General features: G+C 39.2%; 1 protein-coding gene across 1 annotated transcript; it reads left to right on the top strand.

The window, feature by feature from the left end:
- The first annotated feature begins 10 nt into the window (after positions 1–10).
- Positions 11–14,242, top strand: LOC134825428 (serine-rich adhesin for platelets-like). Its single transcript, XM_063837604.1, has 23 exons — positions 11–59; positions 282–431; positions 555–701; positions 925–1,215; positions 1,391–1,681; positions 1,857–2,147; positions 2,323–2,613; positions 2,789–3,079; positions 3,255–3,545; positions 3,721–4,011; positions 4,187–4,477; positions 4,653–4,943; positions 5,119–5,409; positions 5,545–5,664; positions 5,854–5,929; positions 6,205–6,302; positions 6,560–6,693; positions 6,839–7,004; positions 7,336–7,442; positions 7,627–7,712; positions 10,254–10,351; positions 10,919–11,021; positions 14,176–14,242. The coding sequence occupies exons 2-23, from the start codon at positions 290–292 to the stop codon at positions 14,240–14,242; spliced, it is 4,254 nt and encodes a 1,417-aa protein (XP_063693674.1). The 5' UTR covers positions 11–59; positions 282–289.
- The last annotated feature ends 1,574 nt before the right edge of the window (positions 14,243–15,816 follow it).

The following is a 15,816-nucleotide window of genomic DNA, read 5'->3' as shown; positions in this document are numbered from 1 at the left end:
TAAAGTTCACTATAACTCGGAGGAAGTAACGACAAAAGCTGTCAAGCTACATGTTTATGGTATGATATTATCCCAGGCTGTCAAGCTACATGTTTATGGTATGATATCCCAAATGTGTACCACTAAGAGGACCCAAACAATTGAAGCAATGTTTCTAAGCAAAACAAAGTTGAACGCTTTGGAGTTTGGACAAATAGAATATAACATGGTAAATTGGGAAGATCCACTCGAGAAATTTCTTTAAACGTGCAGCACACTCTTGTTAACTTCTCCGTTTTCAGATGTTACAATGAGTGGACGAGAAGTAGGTTCAGGGACCTCCGCTACTCTAACCTGTGTAATAACAGGAGTTACTGAAGCTCTTACTGTGACTTGGTTAAAGAGTAATGGAGACGAGATCAGCACTGGAGGAGGATTTACTGTTACTCCTGGTTTGTATATTCAGGAGAAAAATAGAAAACATTGCTGAGATACGAATACAAATATACTAATATAGAAACATTAGATTTAAGGGTATTTTATAACAGAGTATCTGTATAATATTAAAATTGCAGGATCAGTAACAAATGGGAATCAGGACGCAACACTAGTGGTAGGAGGATCACAAACCACACAAGACACTATCTACACTTGCAGAGTCCAGTCCAGTCAACACCCCCAGTCAGCACCAGTTGAAGTAACAGCCCCGCTCAACGTATACGGTAAATAATATCGTTTTAAAGATATGACCTCATCAGTGATCTTGTTAATTGAAAATAAAGAATGTTGTACCGAAATCAATTTTGATATTGACCTGCATGATGCAAAAATAAGTTCACAAATCAAGTGGGAAATTGCCAAAAACTAGACAACATTCGGATAAAAAAAGGCAATAAATAATCCAAAACTTTTTAAAAGTATAATATTTATCGAAATTTATTTCAGAGGTTGAATCAGTGAATAAAGAAGCGAAGAAGGGCTCTGATACAACCATATCCTGTGTTATCACTGGATTGACAGAAACAGCAACAGTGACCTGGCGAACTAGTACAGGAGCAGTTCCAGCTGAAAAGTTCAACCCTCTCCAAGGAAGCCATTCTGGAGGGACACAAACATCAACTCTTGAAGTAGACGGAAGTCTTGTGAATGAAGATACTGCCTACACATGCAGAGTCACTTCCGGATCTTTGCCCGATTCCAGCCACTCAGATACCACCGTCAATCTTAACGTTTATGGTACGTTTTTCAACGCTAACAGTTATCTTGCAATACAGTTTTTGATTCACTTCCAATTTCCATCTCACAGCCACATTTCAAATTCAATTCACACCAGATAAACTAAGTGCTAATATCACGCCAGTGTCATAGATTTCGAAATTAGAGAGTATTAATTTATCAAAATTTTCTTCAGAGGTTGAATCAGTGAATAAAGAAGCGAAGAAGGGCTCTGATACAACCATATCCTGTGTTATCACTGGCATAACAGATACAGCAACAGTGACCTGGCAAACTAGTACAGGAGCAGTTCCAGCTGAAAAGTTCAATCCTGTCCAAGGAAGCCATTCTGGAGGGACACAAACATCAACTCTTGAAGTAGACGGAAGTCTTGTGAATGAAGATACTGCCTACACATGCAGAGTCACTTCCGGATCTTTGCCCGATTCCAGCCACTCAGATACCACCGTCAATCTTAACGTTTATGGTACGTTTTTCAACGCTAACAGTTATCTTGCAATACAGTTTTTGATTCACTTCCAATTTCCATCTCACAGCCACATTTCAAATTCAATTCACACCAGATAAACTAAGTGCTAATATCACGCCAGTGTCATAGATTTCGAAATTAGAGAGTATTAATTTATCAAAATTTTCTTCAGAGGTTGAATCAGTGAATAAAGAAGCGAAGAAGGGCTCTGATACAACCATATCCTGTGTTATCACTGGCATAACAGATACAGCAACAGTGACCTGGCAAACTAGTACAGGAGCAGTTCCAGCTGAAAAGTTCAATCCTGTCCAAGGAAGCCATTCTGGAGGGACACAAACATCAACTCTTGAAGTAGACGGAAGTCTTGTGAATGAAGATACTGCCTACACATGCAGAGTCACTTCCGGATCTTTGCCCGATTCCAGCCACTCAGATACCACCGTCAATCTTAACGTTTATGGTACGTTTTTCAACGCTAACAGTTATCTTGCAATACAGTTTTTGATTCACTTCCAATTTCCATCTCACAGCCACATTTCAAATTCAATTCACACCAGATAAACTAAGTGCTAATATCACGCCAGTGTCATAGATTTCGAAATTAGAGAGTATTAATTTATCAAAATTTTCTTCAGAGGTTGAATCAGTGAATAAAGAAGCGAAGAAGGGCTCTGATACAACCATATCCTGTGTTATCACTGGCATAACAGATACAGCAACAGTGACCTGGCAAACTAGTACAGGAGCAGTTCCAGCTGAAAAGTTCAATCCTGTCCAAGGAAGCCATTCTGGAGGGACACAAACATCAACTCTTGAAGTAGACGGAAGTCTTGTGAATGAAGATACTGCCTACACATGCAGAGTCACTTCCGGATCTTTGCCCGATTCCAGCCACTCAGATACCACCGTCAATCTTAACGTTTATGGTACGTTTTTCAACGCTAACAGTTATCTTGCAATACAGTTTTTGATTCACTTCCAATTTCCATCTCACAGCCACATTTCAAATTCAATTCACACCAGATAAACTAAGTGCTAATATCACGCCAGTGTCATAGATTTCGAAATTAGAGAGTATTAATTTATCAAAATTTTCTTCAGAGGTTGAATCAGTGAATAAAGAAGCGAAGAAGGGCTCTGATACAACCATATCCTGTGTTATCACTGGCATAACAGATACAGCAACAGTGACCTGGCAAACTAGTACAGGAGCAGTTCCAGCTGAAAAGTTCAATCCTGTCCAAGGAAGCCATTCTGGAGGGACACAAACATCAACTCTTGAAGTAGACGGAAGTCTTGTGAATGAAGATACTGCCTACACATGCAGAGTCACTTCCGGATCTTTGCCCGATTCCAGCCACTCAGATACCACCGTCAATCTTAACGTTTATGGTACGTTTTTCAACGCTAACAGTTATCTTGCAATACAGTTTTTGATTCACTTCCAATTTCCATCTCACAGCCACATTTCAAATTCAATTCACACCAGATAAACTAAGTGCTAATATCACGCCAGTGTCATAGATTTCGAAATTAGAGAGTATTAATTTATCAAAATTTTCTTCAGAGGTTGAATCAGTGAATAAAGAAGCGAAGAAGGGCTCTGATACAACCATATCCTGTGTTATCACTGGCATAACAGATACAGCAACAGTGACCTGGCAAACTAGTACAGGAGCAGTTCCAGCTGAAAAGTTCAATCCTGTCCAAGGAAGCCATTCTGGAGGGACACAAACATCAACTCTTGAAGTAGACGGAAGTCTTGTGAATGAAGATACTGCCTACACATGCAGAGTCACTTCCGGATCTTTGCCCGATTCCAGCCACTCAGATACCACCGTCAATCTTAACGTTTATGGTACGTTTTTCAACGCTAACAGTTATCTTGCAATACAGTTTTTGATTCACTTCCAATTTCCATCTCACAGCCACATTTCAAATTCAATTCACACCAGATAAACTAAGTGCTAATATCACGCCAGTGTCATAGATTTCGAAATTAGAGAGTATTAATTTATCAAAATTTTCTTCAGAGGTTGAATCAGTGAATAAAGAAGCGAAGAAGGGCTCTGATACAACCATATCCTGTGTTATCACTGGCATAACAGATACAGCAACAGTGACCTGGCAAACTAGTACAGGAGCAGTTCCAGCTGAAAAGTTCAATCCTGTCCAAGGAAGCCATTCTGGAGGGACACAAACATCAACTCTTGAAGTAGACGGAAGTCTTGTGAATGAAGATACTGCCTACACATGCAGAGTCACTTCCGGATCTTTGCCCGATTCCAGCCACTCAGATACCACCGTCAATCTTAACGTTTATGGTACGTTTTTCAACGCTAACAGTTATCTTGCAATACAGTTTTTGATTCACTTCCAATTTCCATCTCACAGCCACATTTCAAATTCAATTCACACCAGATAAACTAAGTGCTAATATCACGCCAGTGTCATAGATTTCGAAATTAGAGAGTATTAATTTATCAAAATTTTCTTCAGAGGTTGAATCAGTGAATAAAGAAGCGAAGAAGGGCTCTGATACAACCATATCCTGTGTTATCACTGGCATAACAGATACAGCAACAGTGACCTGGCAAACTAGTACAGGAGCAGTTCCAGCTGAAAAGTTCAATCCTGTCCAAGGAAGCCATTCTGGAGGGACACAAACATCAACTCTTGAAGTAGACGGAAGTCTTGTGAATGAAGATACTGCCTACACATGCAGAGTCACTTCCGGATCTTTGCCCGATTCCAGCCACTCAGATACCACCGTCAATCTTAACGTTTATGGTACGTTTTTCAACGCTAACAGTTATCTTGCAATACAGTTTTTGATTCACTTCCAATTTCCATCTCACAGCCACATTTCAAATTCAATTCACACCAGATAAACTAAGTGCTAATATCACGCCAGTGTCATAGATTTCGAAATTAGAGAGTATTAATTTATCAAAATTTTCTTCAGAGGTTGAATCAGTGAATAAAGAAGCGAAGAAGGGCTCTGATACAACCATATCCTGTGTTATCACTGGCATAACAGATACAGCAACAGTGACCTGGCAAACTAGTACAGGAGCAGTTCCAGCTGAAAAGTTCAATCCTGTCCAAGGAAGCCATTCTGGAGGGACACAAACATCAACTCTTGAAGTAGACGGAAGTCTTGTGAATGAAGATACTGCCTACACATGCAGAGTCACTTCCGGATCTTTGCCCGATTCCAGCCACTCAGATACCACCGTCAATCTTAACGTTTATGGTACGTTTTTCAACGCTAACAGTTATCTTGCAATACAGTTTTTGATTCACTTCCAATTTCCATCTCACAGCCACATTTCAAATTCAATTCACACCAGATAAACTAAGTGCTAATATCACGCCAGTGTCATAGATTTCGAAATTAGAGAGTATTAATTTATCAAAATTTTCTTCAGAGGTTGAATCAGTGAATAAAGAAGCGAAGAAGGGCTCTGATACAACCATATCCTGTGTTATCACTGGCATAACAGATACAGCAACAGTGACCTGGCAAACTAGTACAGGAGCAGTTCCAGCTGAAAAGTTCAATCCTGTCCAAGGAAGCCATTCTGGAGGGACACAAACATCAACTCTTGAAGTAGACGGAAGTCTTGTGAATGAAGATACTGCCTACACATGCAGAGTCACTTCCGGATCTTTGCCCGATTCCAGCCACTCAGATACCACCGTCAATCTTAACGTTTATGGTACGTTTTTCAACGCTAACAGTTATCTTGCAATACAGTTTTTGATTCACTTCCAATTTCCATCTCACAGCCACATTTCAAGTTCAATTAAGTTCTTCATAAGCTACTTTCCATGTAACATACTGTTTTCTTCAGAGTTTGAAGGTCAAAATAAAGAGATACACCGCGGCTCTACTGTTACACTTACCTGCATGTTATCAGAAACTGATCTTATCGGAACTATTACTTGGACTAGCAATAACAATGGGGCAATTGGTGAGTGCTACATGTGTTAAATGTTCATTATATTGTTACTATAGCAAAAAAAGCCGTATATTGTGATTAATTCCTTAGACTTTTAGACTAGCAGAAACAGCTATACAGTAATCTTTTATTTAAAAGCTTTTAAGAGGTGACTTTTGCAATTATTTCATTATTAAAATGGTTAAATTATTTACAATTCAGGATTGAACAGTGCTCTATATTCGGTATCCAGTAACACTGAGAACAGCTTACAATCCTCAGCTCTCTCAATACAGAGGTGAGTGCAGTGTGTGTAGTTTGCACAACACTTCACTGCATCATAACATGTAACCATAGCAACATTTCCTTATATGGTCATGTAACCATAGCAACACTGAACACTACCTTATATGGTTATGTAACATAACAACACTACCTGATTTAGTTAGAGTTAGTACAACACCTCACTGCATCCTCTTTTATACCTGTTGGAGTCAGTTAATTGAAATCTGTAAAACATTCGCCATGACTAACTAATCCCTGTTACAGAGTGCTAATACATTTCCCATTCAGCTCGGGTACAACAGAGTCTGATATACTAACATGTATAGTAAAGTTCAGCGTATCACGCGCAGTAGCTGCAACAGTACCTTTACAGCTACATGTTTATGGTAAGCGTGCAGTATGGTACTTTATTGAAAGCTATATCTTATCATGATAATATTAATTAGCATATCAATATTGATTGAAAAGTTAGATACAACTTTTCATTATGTATAGATTTGGATTCTGTGACAGCACCCAACCAATCAGCTTCCACCAACCAAACTCCAGAGTCCCTGTCACGTGTCACCAAAACACACGTGTCACCAGGACACACGTGTCGCGTGTCACCAGGACACATGTCACCACTAATGTATGTATTCAGATGTGGAGGCGTCTAGTATGGTCCTGGTACAAGCCCTGTCCCCCACCCAGCTGTATTGTAATGTCTCTAATCTGGACCCGGACAGTTCAGCTGTTGTTTGGTGGAAACGGAGCAGCGATAACCAGGAATTTAAGGTATTTAGTAAACACATCCCACAAGTGAAGATGTCACTGTCAGTCATAGACTTTTAAAATTAATAAGATTTGCCACATGTTCGACAAACTTTTCCTCAAAACTAAAAATGAGCATTTTCATTTCTTCTAAGATTAGTTCATTCAGGACGAAGAAGGAAACAATGTAGTGACTGGTGCACCAGATAATTCCAATCAAGTAAACTATCTTAGTCTAGATTCCACGATGACTAAGATTGATGATGTTTTTACTTGTTTGGTTGAAGTTACTGAAGGAGAAACTGCTCAGTTTGAAGTTGTCTTAAATACATTCAGTAAGTTTTACACTTTTTGATTTACTAGTTAAAGACTAAAAAGCATACAATATGATAACAGAAAATGGTTCACTTGAATGAAAAAATATGTTTCCCTATTTTCCTATTGAAACTGAGCAAATTAAGAAAGAATATAATAACTAATCTGGACCTTTTATGCAACACTACCTTATATGGTTATGTAACCATAGCAACACTACCTTATATGGTTATGTAACCATAGCAACAGTCAACACTACCTTATATGGTTATGTAATCATAGCAACAGTCAACACTACCTTATATGGTTAAGTAACCATAGCAACACTACCTTATATGGTAACTCTCACAGCGGTTACCCCTATGGAGGAGCACTCCCACAAGAAGGAGCCTGCTACGTTGTCCTGTGTTATAAAAGGAGCAGGGGAACAGTTACTAGTGCAGTGGGCTGATAGTCAGGTGAGATATAATTAGATATAAACAATTAGTTAGGATTAGTTAGCTTTTAATTTCTTCTACAAGTTTATGTGATTTGACGTTTTTGATTTGTGATTCGGCATGGTTATGATTTAGATATTTGGTATAGGAAAACACTTTTATGAGAATATTGATCTGCTTATATTATAATGATGGAATAACTCAGGACAATAACTTGGAGAAGGAGGGAGGATACGAAATAAAGCAAGGTACCTTCAGTCAGGACTCCCAAACCTCCGAACTGACAATAAGGTAGTTTATATAGCGAATATAGATGTGGATACTGGCGGGGAGGTGATAATTGTTTGTTTACATTAATAGTGAGCACATGTTAAGCAGGCTGAGGAGGTGATAATTGTTTGTTTACATTTTAGGTCGAGCACATGTTAAGCAGGCTGATGAGGTGATACATATTTTGTATTATAGAAGGTTTGTAACACTTGTAACGCCTTCTTGTTACCCCCCTTTGAGGACCCCGAATTATTTTCTGAACGAAAGCTCAAAAATAACCGAGAAATCGACCTTCTTATTAACTCATTTTGATGACCGTTTCTAACCTAAAATTGCACGAAAAATCGATTTAGCTAGGTTTCAGAACCTATAAACACTTCCTTATCCCTCAAAATCGATGTTTTATAGTTTAGAATGCGAGCAACAAGCAACATATATTTTGATCCTTCGGTTCTACAGCTCTTGACCTAGGGCTGAAACCGAAAGATCGAGGCAATCCTAACCTTAACTGATCGAACTTGAGCGAAGAGCAGAGTACGACAAAACACAGCAGGTAAGAAACTCATTTTTGTGACTGTTCCTCACCTGTACAACGTTGCACGAGAAATCGATTAAAGTTGGTTTTACAGCCCAATAACGCTTCCTTTTTCCTCAAAATTGTTGTGTTACTCAAACATATTTTATTTAAACCTGCTAATTGCAGGTATATTTTATTTAAACCTGCTAACATTTCTTGTCAGAGAATTCGTGTCCTAGTTTTTATTGTCAAACACTTACCGTCCAAGTTAAGTTAGGGAGCACTCATGGGTATATTCCTTTGGTTCCAGTTGGTGTAAACTTAAAGCACAGTTCATCATTTGGAATTCCACTGAGTTGATAATCGCGACCACATATTACAGCAAACTGTACATATTACAGCAAACTGTACTTATCTCCGCAGTTCAGCCGAGACATACTATAACTAAAAAATTATGTTATTATTCTGTTCCTGACTGGACGATAAGCACCGCAGTCAGTTGGAGGAGAGACCTCGACACACTATCAAGATTGTTTGACTATCGTAAACAACCCCCAACCCACCCCCCCCCCCCCCCCCCCAACAGTTTGCATTGTACATGGGCAGTGGGCACGGTTACATTGTAATGATCACGGTTCACACAATTTCTAGTTCTGTATGACGTAATCATGGCGTGTGTACCGAGGTGCAGTCTGCAGATAAGAGCACCTTGAAATTGCCAACCTGTGGCAGAGATAACAATGTGAACAAAGGGTCAAGTACAGATAAGAAATGTAAACATACGATATAATGTCCCTCTGCTCACTCTTCCTGTTGTGATTGGACGGATCAGCGTCACGTGACAGAACACCTCTAATACAATTGGTCGAAATCACGGAGCACATCAGGGCTGCCCGTCGTCCGAATAAATATAATTCAGTTGTTATTATGATTGATATATACCAATATTGTGTTTCTTTTGACTTTTGCTATATCGTGCTCTGCTCTGAAAATTGTTATAGAACCTGTTTGAGTTGTTAATGAGACAATCTCCTTGTTCTTTCGTTGCAGAATCAACATGTTCTTTGTTTGAGTAACACAACAATTTTGAGGAAAAAGGAAGCGTTATTGGGCTGTAAAACCAACTTTAATCGATTTCTCGTGCAACGTTGTACAGGTGAGGAACAGTCACAAAAATGAGTTTCTTACCTGCTGTGTTTTGTCGTACTCTGCTCTTCGCTCAAGTTCGATCAGTTAAGGTTAGGATTGCCTCGATCTTTCGGTTTCAGCCCTAGGTCAAGAGCTGTAGAACCGAAGGATCAAAATATATGTTGCTTGTTGCTCGCATTCTAAACTATAAAACATCGATTTTGAGGGATAAGGAAGTGTTTATAGGTTCTGAAACCTAGCTAAATCGATTTTTCGTGCAATTTTAGGTTAGAAACGGTCATCAAAATGAGTTAATAAGAAGGTCGATTTCTCGGTTATTTTTGAGCTTTCGTTCAGAAAATAATTTGGGGTCCTCAAAGGGGGGTAACAAGAAGGCGTTACAAGTGTTACAAGCCTTCTATAATACAAAATATGTATCACCTCATCAGCCTGCTTAACATGTGCTCGACCTAAAATGTAAACAAACAATGATCACCTCCTCAGCCTGCTTAACATGTGCTCACTATTAATGTAAACAAACAATTATCACCTCCCCGCCAGTATCCACATCTATTATCTGATTATTTTATTTCTATAGTGCACTGATGTAGAACTAGCCACAGGAGGACTATAGTGCAAAGAAACTGCTGCCTACTGCTGCTTACTGCTGCTGACTGCTGCTAACTGCTGCTATGGGCGCGCAGCAGTTAGCAGCAATCAGCAGCCGTTAGCAGCAGTTTCTTTGCACTATAATAGTCCTCCTGTGTAGTATTTGAGATCTCTGACAATAAGGTAGTAAGACAATAATCTCTGACAATTGTAGTAGAGGGCCTCACATGGCACTCCTTATATGGGCATCACGTGTTTCTGTACTTCATATACTACAGTTCCCTTTTACTGATACTCCTTCCTCCCAGTGGAGAGCACACTGGAGATGATGGAGAGTACAAGTGTCTTGTGTCCTCTGATGGAGAAGAATCTTTCTACTCTCACTCTGTTCCTCTCAATGTGCTCGGTAAGTTAACCTGTGTAATAACCTGTGTGATAACTTGTGTAGTAACCTGTGTGAAGTGTCATTAAAAGTGTCACTAAAAGTAAGTCTGCTATTTATGATTAAACTTCTGCCAGTAAGTGAAGCTCAACCACTGCTAGAAGTAGACTTTCTTTGATCCACGGATTATAATTAGGAACACCAACGTTTTCAACGCTAACAGTTATCCATGGTTTTTGATTTACTCTTAAAATATATTCCTTGCCTGATTAAAAACAGCAGTTAAAAGTGACTGTTGGGTGGTACAATCACCTATTGATGAGATCATTGAAGCAAAAATTGATTAAACGAGTCGAGTGCAGGGTTACAAATATTTTATGATATATCCTTATCAACTTCGCATGTTTACTTCACGATAAAGTAATTAAAAAACAAACTGAAAGCTCAGTGTTTATGCGAGGGTTTGAAACATTCTGCCAGTTTGCTTTATTTAACTGATTTTTGAACTTTGAAGTTTTATAAGTGTTTTAATTTTACTGGTCGATTCTCTGGGAATAAGTAAAGTATAATCATAGTTATGTATTTGCAGAGGTAGGCCGAGATACTACAAAGACGCCTACAAGGGAACAGAAACCACCCTGACTTGCGGAGATACCCAGGCTATCAGCCACAGCTACTGTCACGTGGATGAAGGGTTAGAATGTAATTTTTTATAAATATAAGCACGGGTCAGGTAGCAGGAGATCTGAACACTGGACACTCAGATCTCCACCTGACCGTATTAACTCCTGGAGAAGTGTGTGATATACCTGATGTAGTGGACTTCAGGAGAGTTTGAGCTGTCCCTTCCTAACAACTCCTGGTGTCTCTCAACGTGTATTGTAAGGTTATTTTTAAAACAGCGTTTATTTGGGTTTCTAGGATTTGGTCTGATCGTTTCATGTTGTTCCCTTTTTTATCATTTATTTTATCACGCTGCAAATATTTTAAAACATTTTAAATGTTTCTCTATTTCAATCATTTACATTTTTTAAAAAATTTTTTAGTTTTATCCCCCCGGGGGGCTTTAATGACAATTAAAAAATTAATTTCGGTAGCTATTGATGTGTTCGACAAAGAGGTGCAGTTGGGAACTGAAACAACCATATCTTGCTAAATAAACAGATGTAAGCAAAGAGTTGAAAATATCCTGGTCTGGCATCTCTGATGGGGGTACTAAGTGAAACACCAGGATCTACGATGATGAGACCCAAACAGTCAAACTAGGACCACTTACTTAAAGTCTGCTGCTGTGACAGAAGATAAAACCAAACACTGTACTGTATCCTCCGTAGACAACCCTACCTCGGTTCAAAACCTTTTAGATGTCAACTAGAAGTTTACAGTAAGTATAATGCCCAGATATGGGTGTCTCGGAGTAAGCAAAAACAATAGCTCAATAGGTAATATATTATATGTTTTTGATGAAAATCTATGGCGAAAAACATATGTTTATACATTAAATCATCATGTTAATTGTAATGTCACAAGATTTTGAATGTTAATGAAATTATTTTAATCGAATCACCCCCTTAACAGCTGTATTTCTAGCTATCACCCTGCCTGAGATAGAGCAAAATTCATGGAATCAGATGTTGTAGTCATTTACCATGTACGTGGCAGATTTAACTGCATCTGTGATAATCAGTGGTTCAAGGTCAGTCTCAAGCAAAAAATATTCTTTACAAAATACTACTTCATGATGCTTTTCATCGAAGTTAAACCCAATTGAAAAAATACCAACTGTAGTTCTGTTAACGATTGATATTTTTAACGGTAGAGCAAGCTCTCTCGAAGGAGTAGAAACAAAGTCCTGTCAGGCAGCAAGCAAACCTCTGAACTGACAGCAACTGCAGTTACTCGTGAGGCACTACATCCTACTAGATGCCGTGTATAAGTCCACACAGTTCCCTGTATCTGGTGAGGGATGTGTGATATCTCAATTAAAGTTTTTGAGTGAGTTGTATTGAACTCAAAACGAAACAAATTATCACATCAAACTAAAAACACATAATGCCTCAACTGAAAGTTATTTTAACCCATATTGCCACATCTCTCGGCTTAGTGACGGGAGGGTGACGAAGTACTATTAAAAAAAGCTGCCTCGTCATCATGTACAGGCCACGGGAGTGTCAGAAGATCGATATAATCTTGGTTGATAAGGACACTAAACTTATTGCGGTGAATTTTTAAAAAAATTAATTTTTTATGGACAGATTGTAGAGTACAATATCTTGTTCGAGTAGAATTCTTTACACCGTTATATAACGTATTGTTAACAAACACCGAGGTGACCAATACGCCGCTGTCTCAAGCGAATGGACTAACAATGGAACTTGTTGTTACACTAAACATTAGCCGCTTCCTCTGTCACTGAGGATGAGGTGTTCACATGTGTTGTTTCGGGCTTTTGGACAGGGTGATCAGAAAAGAGGAGCGGACAGCTCAATACATATGGTAATTTAGACAAATAGTACCACGAGAAATTTCAGTATGGTTAATTTTTGTAGCATCAAACTGAGACATTTCATTTTGATAATTAGATATCTACGGTCCTCTTACCCATGTGAGATAAGCATACAGTCACGATTAGCAGCCAGGTCACCCTTCAACCCTGACATGCTCTGTATCTGGAGTCTCCGCTAAACGACATTATCTGATGTGCTTGATAGTAACGGGGTCCAGTTATAGAGACCCTATAATGATTGAAACTACGTTGTGGTAGTGAGTATCTTTTATATGGTTATTTGCTCACATATAATTTTTGGCAAAACATTTTCTTGGCAGCTTTTTTATTGATGAATGAGTTAACTAACTCGTCGTAGTTTTCACTCTCGGTTCGTTTCAGAGAAAGGGGAACTAAAGGAGGATCGCAATGTGTTTTCCATGACACTGTCCGGAGATTAACTACAAAATCTGATCAGACCTTCACTTGCCGGGTTACAGTAGGGGTACAACTCAGCAAGTAGTACTCAGTAACACTCAAGGTCTTCAGTGTCAGGTAACAATTTTTATGATGAATTATGTAAACTAAATATGTAGATATTGACATGCTGGTAATCCACTTCAACATCAAATAGATCATATTCTTCCTTGACATTTCAGATAGTAATTCAAGTTGATGCTTAAGTTGTTGTTACTTCATTATTGGTTTTCTTGAGATACCCACAGCATATACCCACATCCCTGTACTAAACTTCAGGTCTCACGTAACAATCCAGAAGGAGGAGACGCGGTGCGTCAGGCAAATCTGCATCTGACCTGCTCAGTAATATACCTAACAGACTACAATTACTGTGGCTTGGTACTACACCGACCAACTTCTTACAGGTACCACCAATTTTACAAACCAAGAGATTAAACTAAATGTTATTCTGACACATTTGAGTATCAATGTCAAGGTTATTTTACTTTAAGTTTAACTTGTTTCAGATACACAAAAGAACACTGTAGCCGACCTGACCATGTACAGGTTACTCCTGCCATCGCAAGAGAAGACTCTACTACAGTGCAAGGTTTTCCTGGGAACGAAGAGTACTCCTTCTTTGAATAGCGTCGAGATCAACGGTATGTTAAAACTGCCGCTACAAAAAAAGAGTTATACATCTCTCTCTCTTGGTGTGGTCAACGGTTTCTGGCCTCCTAGTGAGTGGAGGCCTTCTCGCCGTGCCCACAGAGTGTGACTCCTGTAGCCAACACTCCAGGACTCCCTAAGTAGATACAAAAGAATAGAATAATAGATAACAACGCAACAGACCTATGGAGTCTCGAAGCTGTTGATACCTTGCTCAGAGCAAAACCCACTTCAGATGTTCTTTCTTCGGGGGCAGGCGAGGGACTTCGAGCATGGTCCACTGGATATGTGTCACTATCTGAGATAGTCCTGTGTGATCTAATGTATGATTGTTTATGAGCTTGGTTGTATGTCTGATGCTTATCCATATGATCGTCTCCTGTCAAACCTTGATACTTTGCCACAAATTTGATATGGTGGTGAGGTTTACTATGATGAGTCCTCAATTGTTAGGATGGGATTTACCTAAATATCCTCAGTCTAGTTGTCATCAGCTGGATGCATTCTCATAGGAAGTGTTGTGATGTTTCTGCTTCCTGGGCAGTGTTCACAGTCTTGTAGTTTCGAATTGGGTTGTTTGCTACCGTCTGGAAGTATGCTAGTGGGCTGTGTCCTGATAGTAGCCATGTTAGCCATCTAAAGAGTTACACTACTGTTGAGATCTATGAAAATAATTATAGGGGGCCTTAACTTTAAGGTGTTTCCATTCGATACGCTGAGAAGCTTCTTGAAAACACATGTCTCAGACCTTTCTCTGAAGCCTGAAGTAGCCGAGTATTTACTGGAACAGTGCGGACTCTAACATGCATGCCCTTCATCCAACCACTATCAGCGAGGGAGCGTTCTATTGGATCTTCTGCGATCAGTCTTGTTTAACAACGGCTTGCAGGTTTATTAAAATACCCTCAATACTATGTATAAACTCTCCTCTTTCTCTGGGACTAGTCAGGCAACCCAACCAATACTCCCAAGTAATTAATCTCACAATGTTTCAGCAACCCAGCCGCTCTCAAGACTTCAAAGTTAACTCTGCACAGTTGATACCAGTAATGCTGGGAAACAAAAAAAGGTTCAGATGCTACTTCACCAAGAAAAATGGCAGTAAGTTATTTTGGAACTGTTTCATCTTTGTCAAAAGAAAGGATACCGCATCAATAGGTATCATTTTATAAATAAAATTGTGTTGCTGTATGACCTCACTTCAGACAGGATTATAGTTGTAACGAAGTAAGAGTGTCAGCAGGGGAGTTTGACAGGAAGGTTACCTTGACTCAGTGGGGGGGCTGGTGGGCAGTGGAGTAGTTACTTCGTGTAGTTCCTATTCGGTTTCTAACAGACATTTGGAACAACTAGTATTAGGTCAGTTCTTGCCATATTTGTTAGAAACTCCGCCTCATTTTCTTGCTATGCAGAATAATTTTGGAGAATAAAGTGTTATTAATTTCTGGCAGCCGTTTTGGATTCCAATGAATCTCAATAACTATAGACTCTCTCAGGTGGGACACTAGATGACAATGCAATCAGTGGAGAAGGGAATTGGATACAATAAAAAACAGTGTGGTAGTGCAAATTCACAGTTTCAGACGCGGTTTTCAACAGACACTGATAAGACCTCAGTTCCTCTCCTTACACACCTTCCCTCGCTGCAGTAGGCACTTCTACAGTGCCATAGCAGTTATCATCCAGGTCTGTTTTCACATTAACATTGATAAGAGTTTGCTTCTATTTCTTAATGGTGAGGTGACTGCTTTTCAAAACTTCTCCTTACTAATAACAAGTGAAAGATTGAAGGTTATCACAATTAACATAAACTAACCCTTACAGAGCGGAACATTATAATCGAGCACACATAGTCGACGTAATGACACTTAACTCT

The sequence above is a fragment of the Bolinopsis microptera genome, chromosome 13, assembly GCF_026151205.1.
Source record: "Bolinopsis microptera isolate Bmic1 chromosome 13, MBARI_Bmic_1.0, whole genome shotgun sequence".
Classification (NCBI taxonomy): domain Eukaryota; kingdom Metazoa; phylum Ctenophora; class Tentaculata; order Lobata; family Bolinopsidae; genus Bolinopsis; species Bolinopsis microptera.
This window is presented reverse-complemented; position numbering and strand designations above follow the sequence as displayed.

Coding starts and splice junctions, on each gene's coding strand:
- LOC134825428 (XM_063837604.1), top strand. CDS start 290: ATGAGTGGACGAGAAGTAGGTTCAGGGACCTCCGCTACTCTAACCTGT. Junction 1,216..1,390: donor CGTCAATCTTAACGTTTATG/GTACGTTTTTCA, acceptor AATTTTCTTCAG/AGGTTGAATCAGTGAATAAA. Junction 5,665..5,853: donor CAATAACAATGGGGCAATTG/GTGAGTGCTACA, acceptor TTTACAATTCAG/GATTGAACAGTGCTCTATAT.